The sequence below is a fragment of the Ornithorhynchus anatinus genome, chromosome 4 (genome assembly GCF_004115215.2).
Source record: "Ornithorhynchus anatinus isolate Pmale09 chromosome 4, mOrnAna1.pri.v4, whole genome shotgun sequence".
Taxonomy (NCBI): domain Eukaryota; kingdom Metazoa; phylum Chordata; class Mammalia; order Monotremata; family Ornithorhynchidae; genus Ornithorhynchus; species Ornithorhynchus anatinus.
In genome coordinates, this window is record NC_041731.1 from 51,476,842 (window position 1) to 51,491,697 (window position 14,856).

Consider the following 14,856-nt stretch of genomic DNA (forward strand, 5'->3'; position numbering starts at 1 on the left):
TGTGGGACAGGGACTGTGTCTGACCTGATTTGCTTGAATTCACCCCAGTGCTTAATACAGTGCCTGGCACACAGTAGGTGCTTAACAAATACCATAATTATTATCATTATAAATTCCCAAAAGGAACATGAAAGAAGTGGGAATATCAAGAATCCAAGAACTTTTCTCTTCAATTTCTGGGGAAGAAGTGCCTAAGAATGTGGCCTAGTGTATAGAGCACAGGCCTGGGAGTCAGAAGATTGTGGGTTCTAATTCCACTTGTCTGCTGTGTCACTTTGGACAAGTCACTTAACTTCTCTGGGCCTCAGTTCTCTCAACCTTAAAATAGGGATTAAGATTGTGAGCCCTATGTGGGACAGGGACTGTGTCCAACCCCAGCACTTAGAACAGTGCCTGGCACATAGTAAGTGTTTAACAAATACCATTATTATTATTATTGTTTGGAGGAGAAAAAATACCCTCATCCTCTTCTTTTGTGGTGTCAAACTCTTAGTCATTTCAAACTCTAATGACCAGCCATGAACCTGCTTTGTTAAGATTTACCAGGCAATTATTGCACAAATGACCATAATAAAAGTTTGTATTGAAAAGTGTGGAATGCCAGGCTGCATTTGGTCATTGTGGTTGGGCTGTTCTTGTTGCTGTTAAGCCATTTCTATCCTTGGTAACATCATTTTCCTTTCCCAACCAGGTGCAGTTACATGATTGACAATGTGATTCTGCTGATCAATGGGACATTGCAAAAAAAGTCTGTAAATGAAATTCTTCTGAAGTGCCACCCTTTGGGTAGTTTCATGGAAATGGAAGCGGTCAACATTGCCGAGACATCTTCGGATCTGTTTGATGCCATTCTGGTTGAAACACCATTAGGTATTAAAATGCCAGATAGTTCATAATTGTCTTCGGGTGTCTTCCAAGTGTTCGGAAAGCTCATTTGAGTTCACATTTATTTCATAGGGAATGTGATGGGTGCATGAATATGAATAGGTGGTGGATGGATGACAATAGAATATAGAGAGGCAGCACAGTCTAGTGAATAGAGCATGGGCCTGAAAGTCCAAAGGACCTGAGATTTAAAATCTTCTCTGTCATTTCTGCTGTGACCTTGGGCAGTCCCTTAACTTCTCTGTGCCTCAGTTATTCTGTCTGTAAAATGGGGGTTATGAATGTGATCTCCATGTGGGGCATGGATTGTGTCCTACCTGATAAGCTTGTATCTCTACAGTTCCTGGCACGAAGACCTTGACAAATACCATTTAAAAAAAAACAAACCTCACCCCTTTGCAAACGCTGTATTTTCAGTGTTTATAGGAACAGTAATTTAACCTTGCATTTTCACTGGCCTACTTTGAGATTCCAGTACAAAACTAACACTTATCCGCTGCTCTATAGGTGTTCTCATTTGATCTGTGAGAATTGATTTTTTTTTTTCAAAATTTCATACTATTTTGTCATTTGTTGGTGGTGACAACTGTTTAAAATAAGTTAAAACCCCAAAGAATGATTGCTACAGTTTCCCACTTAGCAATTAGACCTGCCAAGACCACTCATTGTAAAGGTCAGTTCCTGTTACAGAACCCACAGGAATTATTACAGTGATTGTATCTTTCTGCATATTTCTCATTCAGACAAAGAAATCTCCATTAATTCTGTAAAATGATAAAAAAAAGAACCTCTACCCTCAGTCTCTTTTCTCAGAGAGGAGAACAGTGTTTAATATGTGGAAATGTATCAAAGGTTTGCCCAGTTAGTGCTTATGATTTTATCTTCTGACTTATCTCTTCTTTCAGCTCCTTTTTTTCAAGACTGCATGTCTGAAAATACTCTTAATGAACTGAATATTGAAATTATGCGTAACAAGTTATACAAGGTAAAATACTTCTTGAAAGATGTAATTGCTTATAGTTCTTTGAAAACAAGAGCTCTTACGAAGAAAGTACGCTACTAAAATGAGATTTTGCCAATAAGTCAGTCTCCAATAATCCAAACAGCAATATGAACTCCAAAGTCCTATGGTGAAATCACCCCATTTTAGTTTATTTATAGCTTTGGGCCCTATTCTGATGTCCGTAGGTTTATTTAGAGTAATTTCAGAGACTGTCATAGACAAATTTTCCATGCTGGCACCTGCCTTTCTACAATGGTCGAGAGCCCTCTTACTGTGTAAGCAACAATTTTAATCATTTACTGAGGCTAAAATGAGATAATTGTTGAGTAAATGTTTTGTTAAGTATTATTTTAAAAATTAAAGAAAGGTTGCCTTGTGGAAAAGAGCATGAAACTGTGGGATCCAGAGTCAGATTCAAGGCCCAATTCCAACAGTAGCCTGCTGAGGGACCTTGGACAGGTCATGTAACTTCTCTGAGTCTGTTTCCTCATCTGTTAAAGGAAAATAAGACTCCTGTTCTCCCTACTTAGATCACAGGCCCTCTATGGAGCAGGGACTATCCAATCTGATTATTTTGTCTCCACAAAGGTCTCTGGCACATAAGTGCTTAATAATTGTAATTATTTTTTTTTATTATTCACACACTTCTTTGAGTCTGGCAGCTCTAAGGATTATAAGCAAAATAAGATTAAGGTTTGATTTCATGTACTTGGTAAGAAACCGGTGTTCCTCCAGCATTCTGAGGGCTGGCTGTCCAAAGGCAGATTTCAACTCATCAAACATGTATAGCTTTATAACTTCTCTAGACTGTAAGCTGGTTGTGAACAGGGAATATGTCTGCAAATTCTGTTATATTGTACAAGTACTTAGTACAGTTCTCTGCATACAGTAAGTGCTCAGTAAAGTTGATTGATTAAGTTTTACAAGGCAGCCAGATTTGAAAATATGAAAATCCTTCTCGTGACTTGGGTCACAACTGTGTTAGTGTCCCTGCCTCATGAGCCAGGTAGGATACCGGATTTCATCTTGGTGCATTTGGTACAATTCATTTTAGAGGGCTGAGAAGCATTAAGCTGAAGTATTATCGGTATTATCAGAGAAGCAGGGTGGCTCAGTGGAAAGAGCCTGGGCTTTGGAGTCAGAGCTCATGAGTTCGAATCCCAGCTCTGCCACCTGTCAGCTGTGTGACTGTGGGCAAATCACTTAACTTCTCTGTGCCTCAGTTACCTCATCTGTAAAATGAGGATGAAGACTGTGAGCCCCACGTGGGACAACCTGATTCCCCTGTGTCTACCCCAGCGCTTAGAACAGTGCTCTGCACATAGTAAGCGCTTAACAAATACCAATATTATTATTATCGGTAGGGTATTTTCCCAAAAGATTGCATTTCCAGGTCTCCATCCCAATTCATTTGGAAGTCCACCTATTTGCTGCTGGTTTTGCCTTCTCCTTTTATGCCCCTGACTGTCTGGCATCCCGTACTTTCCCAGTTTCCTCCACTTCCCGGGGTCACAGAGGGGTGGGCAGCTATGGCTGCATGTAGAAAATCCAACAATGCAGTCCAATTGTCAGGCAGATGTGGTGATCTCAAGGTTCCTGGACTGAAGTCAGAGTTAGGGACTAGTATGTGATTCCCCCAATATTGACCCTGCCTGTGGGACACAATCCCTGATAACATTAACCCTGTGTTCTAGTCTGTGTTGTGAAATGTGTGCATTCAATTTTTCCCAAATGTAATTTTGAGGAGTAATTTGGAGTTGGGGGTGGGGGGGTAAGGGTGGGAGGTGGTGAATAGATGGATGGTGGGGGCGGGGGTGCAGTGAAGGGCCTGCTATTTCCATACCCAGAAAAATAATCAGGAGCTGATCTCTCAAATTTCTAAAAGTCAAACACATAGTTCTTTGCATTTTGTTTCTTTTTTTGAAGTCTTACCTTGAAGCTTTCTACAAATTCTGCAAAGCTCATGGGGATGTCACTGCAGAAATAATGTGCCCTATTTTGGAGGTAAGAAAACGGTCTTCATTTTTTGTATGCCAACAGACATCCATTAGAGGCATCTCAGTTATTTTAAATCATTTACCTGTTCCCTTTCTAACCCATGAGGCTTCTTTTCCTGCAATTATCCTAAACTCTATGCAGGAATGCAACAATACCAGAGTAAATTGGGCAGTCAGACTTTTGCTGGGAAGAATGTAGGCAATTTTCAACCTCCCTTGATTATGCGCAGTAAGCACCCATTGGTTTTTGCCTGCTGATGTTGTTGGAATGTTCCAGCTTGATGTTGTTGAAATGTTCCAGCTTGTCCGTCTGGGCCTTGAGTTCCCATTCCTGTAATCTTCAAGGTAAATCTGTATGTGAAAGGGAAGCGTGGAGAGGAGCCCAGGATAAATCTGAATAAAATGTATTCTCTCATCCTTGGCCAAAGTTGGTTTAAATATCTCCCAGCAGTGTCCTCTTTGGAAGAAGGAGCTGCTTCAAACTGCCCTTTCTTCAACCCTGGACTGTAAAAGGGAGATGTGGTTAATGTGTATCTATCATCACTGAACTTTCTAATGACAATTCATCAATGGACAGTCATTTAGATAAGCATAATCATTTTCTTATCTCTGAGGCTTTCCTTGCTGGCAAGGGAAGCCTGATAAATGGTATTTTTGTACACCTGTAGGGAAGGACAAGGGAAATGATCTCCAGCAACATAATCTACCCCCTGTTTAAAAATCTCCAATGACCACATTTTTACCCAATATTCAGATGTCAGGAAAGGAAAACAAATTGCTTGAGAAATGAATTGGCAAAATGGTCTATTGTTACATGTATTGACTTTAGCAGATGGCTTGATTTTTTTTTTCTGAAAACTTTTATATTTTATCAATTAAGTTTGAGGCCGACAGACGTGCTTTTATCATCACGCTTAATTCCTTTGGCACTGAGCTGACCAAAAGTGACCGAGAGACTCTATATCCAACCTGTGGTAAACTTTATCCGGAAGGGTTACGCCTCCTCGCCCAAGCAGAAGATTTTGAGCAAGTGAAGACTGTGGCTGATTATTATGGGGTATGTATGCGTGTTTACCACCTGCAGCCTATTTACTCCTATGGGGGATACCATGTTCTCCCAACTGAGTTTAGAACTGGGGCTTTAGTATAATAAAATATACACCCTTAATTGAGCAATTTTAATCTTTGTTCCTTTTAGTGCTTCCAAACATAGATTCTCCCTACTGGTGTAAAGTAGTAGAAAGATTCTAGACCCTCCCTCCATTAATCTTGAAGAAGCATTTGATGTAGTATTGTTTGGTGGTGTAAAATATCATGAATTAGAAACTTGCCTTTTCTGTTAAGGAATACAAGCCTTTGTTTGAAGCATTAGGGGATGGCAGTGGAGGAAAAACCCTAGAAGATGCATTTTATGAACATGAGGTAAGAAAAGTAGTATAAAATAAAATTTCTGGTTCTGGATCTTGCTTCTTGTTGCTTTATTGTGCCCTGTATCAAAATAAACACAGGTCAACAAAATGAGGCTGTCTTCTGGGGGCACAGGGCTAACACAGGATTGATCAATCAATGAATGGCATTTACTGAGTGCTTATTGGGTGCACAGCACTACTAAGTGCTTGGGAAAGTAATATAATGATGGCACTTGTTAAGTACTTACTACATGCCAAGCACTGTTCTGAGCACTGGGGTAGATGCCAGTTAATCAGTTTGGACACAGTCTCTTACATAGGGCTTACACTCATCCTTATTTTACTGATAAGGTGCCAGTCTCACCTTTATAATATTGCCAAGATCCGCCCTTTCCTCTCCACCCAAACGGCTATTTTACCGGTACAGGCTCTCAGAATATCCCAGCTGGATTATTGTGTCAGCCTTCTCTCTGATCTCCCTTGGTCCTGTCTCTCCCCACGCCAATCTATTCTTCACTCTGCTGCCCGGCTCATCTTCCTGCAGAAACGCTCTGGGCATATCACTCCCCTTCTTAAAAACCTCCAGCGGTTGCCTATCAACCTCCGCACGAAACAAAAACTTCTCACTCTAGGCTTCAAGGCTCTTCATCACCTTGCCCCCTCCTACCTCTCCTCCCTTCTCTCTTTCTACTGCTCACCCCGCACGCTCCGCTCCTCTGCCGCCCACCTCACCGTCCCCCGTTCTCGCCTATCCCGCCGTCGACCCTGGCCCACGTCCTCCCACTGTCCTGGAATGCCGTCCCTCTTCACCTCCGCCAAACTAAATCTCTTCCCCTCTTCAAAGCCCTACTGAGAACACACCTCCTCCAAGAGGCCTTCCCAGACTGAGCTTCCCCTTTTCCCTCTGCTCCCTCTCCGCCCCACCCCCCTTCGCCTCCCCTCAGCTAACCTCCCTTTCCCCCCCCTTTCCCTCTGCTCCTCTCCCCTCTTCTTTTCCCTCCCCTCAGCATTGTGCTTGTCCGCTCATTTGTATATATTTTTATTACCCTATTTATTTTGTTAATGAGATGTACATCCTCTTGATTTTATTTATTGCTATTATTTTTGTCTGTCTCCCCCGATTAGACTGTAAGCTCGTCAATGGGCAGGGATTGTCTCTATCTGTTGCTGAATTGTACATTCCTAGTACTTAGTACAGTGCTCTGCACATAGTAAGCGCTCAATAAATACTATTGAATGAATGAATAATGAGGTAACTGAGGCTCAGAGAAGTGCAGTGACTTGCTCACGGTCACACAGCAGACACATAATAATAATGTTGGTGTTTGTTAAGCGCTTACTATATGCAGAGCACTATTCTAAGCACTGCGGGAGATACAGGGTGATCAGGTTGTCCCACGTGGGGCTCACAGTTTTTTAATCCCCATTTTACAGATGAGGTAACTGAGGCACAGAGAAGTACAGTGACTTGCCCACAGTCACACAGCTGCCAAGTGGCAGAGCTGGGATTCAAACCCATGACCTCTGACTCCCAGGCCCAGGCTCTTTCCACTGAGCCACGCTGCTTCTCTGGAGGTAGGATTAGAACCCAGGCCCTTCTGACTCCCAGGGCCATGCTCTAACCGGTAAGACAGCAGACACTATCCCTGCTCACCAGGAGCTTACAGTCTACATTAAAATAAATTACTAAGAGAGGGAAATAAGTAGAGTAAAAGGATAATGTACGTACATGCTTTGGGGCTGGGGTGGCTACCAAAGAGCTTAAGGATACACAGCCAAGTGCATAGGTGACTGAGGAGATGGCAAGTAGGTCGATTGAAGGCTTAGTCAGGGAAGGCCTCTTGGAGGAGAGCTGATTTTTTTTTAGGAGAGTTTTGCAAATGGGGAGAGTTGTAAGCTCCTCATGGGCAAGGAATATATCTACCAACTCTGTTGCATAATATTCTTCCAAGTGCTTAGTACAGTGGTCTACACACAGCACTCAAATGCCATCGATTGATTAGGAGTGATGGATTGTCATATAATAATTCTGGTATTCATTAAGCACTTACTCTGTGGCAGGCACTGTGTTAAGCACTGGTGTGGTTACAAGCAAATCAGGTTGGACAGAGTCCCTGTCTCATGTGGGGCTCACAGTCTCACGTTACAGGCCTGAGGGAGGATGTGGGCAAGGGTTTGGGGGTGTGATAGATGGATGAGATTGAAGCACAAAGAGTAGGGGTGGCATTAGAAGAGTGGAGTTTGCTGATTGGGAGGTAATATAAGAGGGGAAGAGCTGATTGCCTTGAAACTAAGGGTAAGGAGTCTCTGTTAGATGCCGAGGTGGATAGGCAACCATTGGGGGTTTATTTGAGGAGTGGGGAGATATGGACTGAAGGGTTTGGGGGCAGGGGGTTTGAGGAGAAAGCATGGGCCTGGAAGTCAGAGGGGCCTGCTTCTAAGACTCCGCCAAATGCTTGCTTTGTGACCTTGGGCAAGTCACTTCTCTGTGCCTCAGTTACCTCATCTCTAAAATGGAGATTAAGACCGTAAGCCCCATGTGGGACAGGGACTGTGTCTAACCTGATTAACTTGTATCTACCCCACTGCTTAGAACAGTGTTTGACCCGTAGTAAGCTCTCACTAAACACTATTATTGTTGTTTTCTGTGCTTCAGTTTCTCCAACTGTAAAATGTAGATACTGGTTCTCCCTGCTTTTTAGACTGAGCCGCATGTGGGACAGGGACTGACCTGACCTGATTACCTTGTATCTACCCCAGTGTTTAGAACAGTGCTTGACACATAGTAAATACTTAACAGATACCATAAAAAAAAAACAGGAAGCACAGTGGAGTATAGACTGGAGAGAAGAGACACGGGGCTGGGAGGTCACCGAGGAGGTTGATGCAATACCTAAGCAAGATCGGGACCCTGAGCATAGGCTTGGGAGCCAGAAAGACCTAGAGATAGAGCTCCCTGGGGCACCTGAGATCAGGCCAGGCCCTAGGGGCTTGAACTAAACTCTCCCAAAAGTTTAAAGGATATAATTCCACCCAAATGTCTAATAGATGTATTTTATAGTTGCCTACCAAGCAACACACAGTGCTCCCACCTGTTCTTCCAGAATTTCTCCCCTCTAGGCTGTACATGGTACTCTCCCAAATGCTTAGTACAGTGCTCTGCACACATTAAGTGATCAGTACCTTGATGTTTTAATTGTATTTGCTCTGAAAACACTGCTATGAGGAAGTTGATGAAATAGTAGAAAAGGCACTCTTATTCATGCTTGCTGGATGAGAAAACAGGGATTCCGGGTCTAATTTCTTCTTCTAGGCGTCTGTTTTTTTTTAATGGTCCTTGTGAAGCACTTACTATGTGCCAGGCATATTACTAAATGCTGAGGTAGGTACAAGATAATCAGGTCAGACAGTCCCTGCCCTAAAAGGAGATTACTATCTAAGTAGGTGGGAGTAGGATTGAATCTCCGTATTACAGATGGAGTAACAGGCACAGAGGAGTGAAGTGGCTTGACCAGGGTCACACAGGCAAATGGTGAAGCCAGGACTCAGTGTCTGCAGTAATGTAAAGAGACGGTTTTCCCATCACTGATATCCAAGAGGAGAGAATAACCCACCCCGCACGCTCCGCTCCTCTGCCGCCCACCTCCTCACTGTCCCTCGGTCTCGCCTATCCCACCGTCGACCCCTGGGCCACGTCCTCCTGCGGTCCTGGAATGCCCTCCCTCCTCACCTCCACCAAACTAATTCTCTTCCCCTCTTCAAAACCCTACTTAAAACTCACCTCCTCCAAGAAGCCTTCCCAGACTGAGCTCCCCTTCTCCCTCTACTCCCTCTACCGCCGCCCCTTCACCTCTCTGCAGTTTAACCCTCTTTTCCCCCCATTTCCCTCTGCTCCTCCCCCCTCCCTTCCCATCCCCTCAGCATTGTACTTGTCCGCTCAACTGTATATATTTTCATTACCCTATTTATTTTGTTAATGAAATGTACATCGCCTTGATTCTGTTTAGTTGCCATTGTTTTTACGAGATGTTCTTCCCCTTGACTCTATTTATTGCCATTGTTCTCGTCTGTCTGTCTCCCCCGATTAGACTGTAAGCCCTTCAAACAGCAGGGACTGTCTCTATCTGTTGCCGACTTGTTCATTCCAAGCGCTTAGTACAGTGCTCTGCACATAGTAAGCGCTCAATAAATACTATTGAATGAATGAATGAACGAACAAATTCCATTTGTGTTCTTCTTACTTTCCACCTCTTCGTTCAAAGGCCATTTGTCTTCCTTTGCTATGGTCAGTGGTGAGGTAACAAGTGCATTCTGTGTTTCTTCAACCCCATTCTCAGGGATTTGCAAGTTGTCGGTTGGGGTGGTGCCTGCATTCTGTGCTTGGAACAGAATAAACAGGTTGGATAGTCCAGAAGCCTAAAATGTGTGGTGAAGCCACATCTGAGAAAGACACCTCTGCCAACTTGAGAATGCTTTCACCAATGAGCTGCAGCATTAGCATGGGCAGGGCCATCTTAAAGCTGGAGTTCTTCGGGCTGAAGCCCAGGGATCCTGGGATAAGGACCCTCCCGTTCCACAGTGTCGATTCCAATTGGGCCAACTGCCATCACAACCACTGCAATCTCTGTCTCTACCCAAATCCACCCTCAGGCATGGCAGGATGAAACACTCTTTCCTCCCCCATTCACATCCTCCCACAATGGCTCCACCCCTTGTCTGCTGTGTGACCTTGGGCAAGTCATTTCACTTATCTGTACCTCGTTATCGCATCTGGAAAATGGGGACTAAGACCATGAGCCCCATATGGGACTGTGTCCAACCTGATTAGCTTGTATCAACCCCAGTGCTCGACACAGTAAGCGCTTAACAAATACCGTCATTATTATTAATTCCCCTCCCTGCAGCTCTAGCTACATTCAAGAGGAGCATCAAGTCAACCCAACTTGGAGGTCCTCACCTCAGATTCAGTTAGAAGGGAAGAAGAGAGGCCCCTTGGCTCCTCCTCCTACCTCTGCTGTCTTCTCTAGACTGAGCCCCATGTGGGACAGGGACTGTGTCCAACCCAATTGATGTAAATCTACCCTGGCATATAGTACACTGCTTGGCACTTAGCTTAACAAATGCTAATGGTCAGAAAAAGCTGGTGGATCAAGCAAGGCTTTTTGCTACTTGTGTTTTCAGCTGATGGACTTTTCTGTTTTACTTTTGGAGAACCTGATATTTATTGGGTAACTGAATCCAAAACTGAGTGCCAGGCAAGTTATCAGAGTGGTAATCTGGGTCCAAAACATTGACCAGTCCTGACTTTAATGTAAGAGAGTAAAACAGCAGGATGAGGGAATATTTTTGACCAAGCTATATCCAATGTCTTTTCATAAATTCAGAATTTTCAATGCAATTTTTTTCCTTTTCTTTTTTTGTCTTAGGTTCAAATGAATGTGCTCGCCTTCAACAGGCAATTCCATTATGGAGTATTTTATGCATACATAAAGCTGAAGGAACAAGAGATGAGAAATATCATCTGGATTGCTGAATGCATTTCCCAGAGACATCGAGCCAAAATTAACAGTTACATTCCGATTTTGTAATTCAGATGGTCATAAACCCAGAATAGCTTGTGATAGATGGTACATATTAGAGGGGCAGTTATTAGGAAGATAATGGAGGAAATGTTATCAGATTATCTGGAGTGCACTATATTAATCAAGCCATCACTTCATATCCATCAAATATCTTGAAAGCACTCTAAATAGTGAAATAGTAGATAAATTTTTGGTGAAATAAAGAAGAAATCACTTTTTCTACATCTGTATCACACGGATCACCAACTTTTTCTCACTTAACTGTAATTAATCCAAATCATAGTTTTCAAGCATACAGCTGCTTCTCTTGTGTTCTGTTTTGTTTTTTAGGAATAATTACACATTGCCACAATTGTGTTGAGCTTACTAAATTATCGTGATGTGGTGGTTTTGTAAATCTTTAAAGAAACAATTCAGAATTAGTTTTTTTTTCCCAGTAGAATTAGTTTGCCATTAAATCCACTATTTTAAAAGCTACTGTTTCTCTCTGTTTTGAGTTTTAAAAAGTATGAATCTTTGCAAGATATTAGCCCTTCATTCTTGTTCTGAAAAGAAAAACAAAGGGCTAACTGTATTATTGTTTTACCCATCCAGCAGAATATCATCTCTGAATCCAGTTTTCCCAGTATGTGTTCCCTGGGACTGTCTCAGTGGGAATAATGCTGGCCGAATTGCTGCCTGGAAAGAGGGGGAGGAAATGTTGGAAATAAGGATAATGACCTCCCTTTGTTCACCAATGAAGAACAAAAGTAGCTGTGTATAATTCTAACTACTGTGCTTGCTATGTAATTGAAGGCATTTGTATAAGGGCAAAAAATAGTTTTAAAAGATAGCGATTTTAACAGAAACCCAAAATCTTGCCCATGTTGGGTCTATTTTGGAAGAAAACTCTTGGTAGATATTTACAAAATCAAGCAAGCAATGGTACTGAGTGCTTATGGTGAGCAGGTGTCCTAAGTGCGTGGGAAAGCACATTTGAGTTGGTAAACATGATCCCTGTCCCTAAGAAGCTCACAGTCTACTAGAATAGAGCTGATACTGGTATTTTTAAGGAAGATAAAGGACAATGGGTAGAAATCTGAAGAGAGACTTGATTTCTCACCTGGAAAGAAGACAGAGTTGGTGTGGATAAGGCCAGCTGCACTTTAGAAATGTTCCTAGGTATTCCTCTAGACTTTAAGCTCGGTGAGGGCAGGAAACATATTTGCCTAACTCTGTTGTACTCTCTTCCAAGAGCTTAGTATAGTGTTGTGCACATAGTAATCACTCAATAAATACTGATTGATTTCTGACCCCTGGTAAGATGGCATTTTTAGCCTTAGACCAGCTCATCCCAACCAACCTTCTCTCCTTATGTATGTTTCAAGGCTTCACACTGAAACCTCTAGCAAGTGGCAGGTCTGCCATCCCTCTCCCTTGGTTTTGCAAAATCAAAATATCAACATGTGGACTGTCAAGGCAAAATTCACATCCCAGGTGTTAATCGATTCTGATCAACGTGTCTCAAAAATGAAAATCAGAGTGGCCCCTTGTTCTCCTCCCTGCTTCCCAGGACCTGTGGGCAGGGGATGTGTCTGTTTATTGTTATAGTATACTCTCTCAATCACTTAGCACAGTGCTCTGCATACAGTAGATGCTCAATAAATTGAATGAATGATCCTAACCTTCAACTGCCCTGCTTCCCTGCCCTCTACTCCGAGTTCATTTCCCAAAACTCATCTCACCTGCTTAAACCCTGAATGGTCTTGAGAATGGCAGGGCAACATTTCTGTACCCTAAATCTTCCAACTGTATTTCCCAGCTGAATGAGAAGCAGTGCGGCCCGGTGGATAGAGCACGGGCTTTGGAGTCAGAAGGATCAGGGTTCCAAACATGGCTCTGCCACGTCTGCTGTGTGATCTTGGGCAAATCACAACATTCTCTGGGTCTTGGTTACTTCATCTGTAAAATGGGGATAAGGATTGTGAGCTCTCTGTGGGACAGAGACTGTCCAACCTGATTAGCTTGTATCTACCTCAGTGCATAGTACAGTGCCTGGCACATACAGCTGAACAAATGCTATTTATTTTTTTTAAAAAAAGCAACAAAACTATCACATCACTTCTCTGGGCATTGGTTACTTAATCTGTAAAATGGGGATTAAGATTGTGAGCTCTCTGTGGGACAGAGACTGTGTCCAACCTGATTAGCTTGTATCTACCTCAGTGCATAGTACAGTGCGTGGCACATAGAAGTGAACAAATGCTATTTATTTAAAAAAAAAATTACATTTGCCACTAACCTCTGCATTTTTCCTGAACCTTGACTCTGTTGTGGCACAACTCCTATGTCCTGCCTGATGCAATCTGAAGCTGTTTTACAAATAGTGTGGACACAAACCCCAATAAGGGGCTAAAGACAGCTTTGGGTTGGGACAGTAAGGAGACCCAGAATTCTTGGGAGGACATGGGAACAATTTGGAGTGAGCAGCGATGATAGAGTCCTGGTAATGCTTTTGGAATAGCTGGGAGTCCGATCTAGAGAAAAAGGGAGCACAGCTGGGCTAAAGGGGAGGTGTAGGCAGGGTTAATATTAAGGAGGATGGAGGATACAGAATTGAGAAGCTATGTGGCTTAGTGGATAGAGCATGAGTTTGGGAGTCCGAAGGAGCCGGGCTCTAATCCCCTGTCTGCCACAGGTCTTCTGTGTGACCTTGGGGAAGTCACAACTTTTGTGGGCCTCAGTGACCCCCTCTGTAAAATGGGGTCCCATATGGGGGCATGGACTGTGTCCAACCTGATTAGCTTGTATCAACCCCTGTGTCTAGAACAGTGCTTGGTACATAGTGAGTGCTTAACAAGTACCATAATTATTACTTGGGAGTTCACGACCCAGAGAAAGCGGTATTTGGTGAGGGTTGGGCTAGTCCCACACTGCCAGAAGTCTTGACAGGTGACCTAAAGGTGGGTGATCATATTTTATGGGGAGGAGGCACTTGGAATTCAAGGTAATGCAATGTGGTGAGGGCCATGAGGAGATGGAATCAGGGGTGAAGCAATCTATGGCAGGCAGGAATGGGAGTTGGAATTGAGGTAAGGAGAGGCCCAAGGAACATGAGTGTGGCCAATTCCAAGAGGTGTGTGGGGAGAGCTGGACCTGCAAATAGGGCCTGAGGTGAGCAGGAGTGATGGTCCCAGATTCTCTAGGAAGGGGTTTGATACAAACCCAGTTTGGTAGTTCAGGGATTAGCCTGATTTGCCTGTCTTTGCCTCATTTACTTTCTGGGGGCTAATGACTTTCCCCTTGCTGATATTTCTGCTCCTCAGCTTGCTCAGATCTTTTCCTTTTGCTTCATTTTTCACCTTCCAGTGTTTCTCAGCTCTAATTACCTGCTATCAATTGAATCCCATGCTACTAAGGGAGATTTTATTGACCAGGCATATCTGATGTGTCCGTTCCACGACTCCTGGTGATAATTAATATGCCTGACCTTCCGAGGAATTCTTATTATAATAGAAAAGTGCCAAAGTGTCTGATAGAGGGGTCTCTACTCTCCTCCTTTAGCATCATTGAGTAATAATATTGGCCTTGGAAATTTGCTAGCGAAACTTCAGTTAAAGATGAACTGTCTTATGATTTTCTATATAATGGAAATGATTTGACAAAGTAAGATAAGTCTGATTCAGTGCCATGAAGGCCATTTAACCATTCATTGAAGTATTTGATGTAAAATTGAGATAGCAGATGTAAAATTGAGATAGCAGAGGATGAGCACATCTGGGTATATTATACTGGCCCTAGAGACTTAGGGCCTGGAGGAAATGAGACTGCGAGAAACGAAATATTAAAAACTGTAGCACAAGTACTATAGTAATAATATTGCTTGTTAAGCACTTAGTTTGTGCCCAACAGTGTTCTAGATGCTGGGGTAGATACAAGTTAATCTGGTTGGATACAGTCCCTAACCCACATGGGGCTTATAGGATTTAATTCCCATTTTA

General features: G+C 43.0%; 1 protein-coding gene across 1 annotated transcript in view; it reads left to right on the forward strand.

Moving 5' to 3' along the window:
- ATP6V0D2 (ATPase H+ transporting V0 subunit d2) overlaps nt 1-11,353 on the forward strand; it is a 33,178-nt gene extending 21,825 nt beyond the window's left edge. The window contains exons 3-8 of the mRNA XM_029063756.2: nt 692-870; nt 1,791-1,870; nt 3,815-3,892; nt 4,766-4,942; nt 5,230-5,307; nt 10,721-11,353. Of these exons, the coding sequence (XP_028919589.1) occupies nt 692-870; nt 1,791-1,870; nt 3,815-3,892; nt 4,766-4,942; nt 5,230-5,307; nt 10,721-10,882 (754 nt within the window). The 3' untranslated portion in view covers nt 10,883-11,353. The remainder of the gene's footprint in view (nt 1-691; nt 871-1,790; nt 1,871-3,814; nt 3,893-4,765; nt 4,943-5,229; nt 5,308-10,720) is intronic.
- The last annotated feature ends 3,503 nt before the right edge of the window (nt 11,354-14,856 follow it).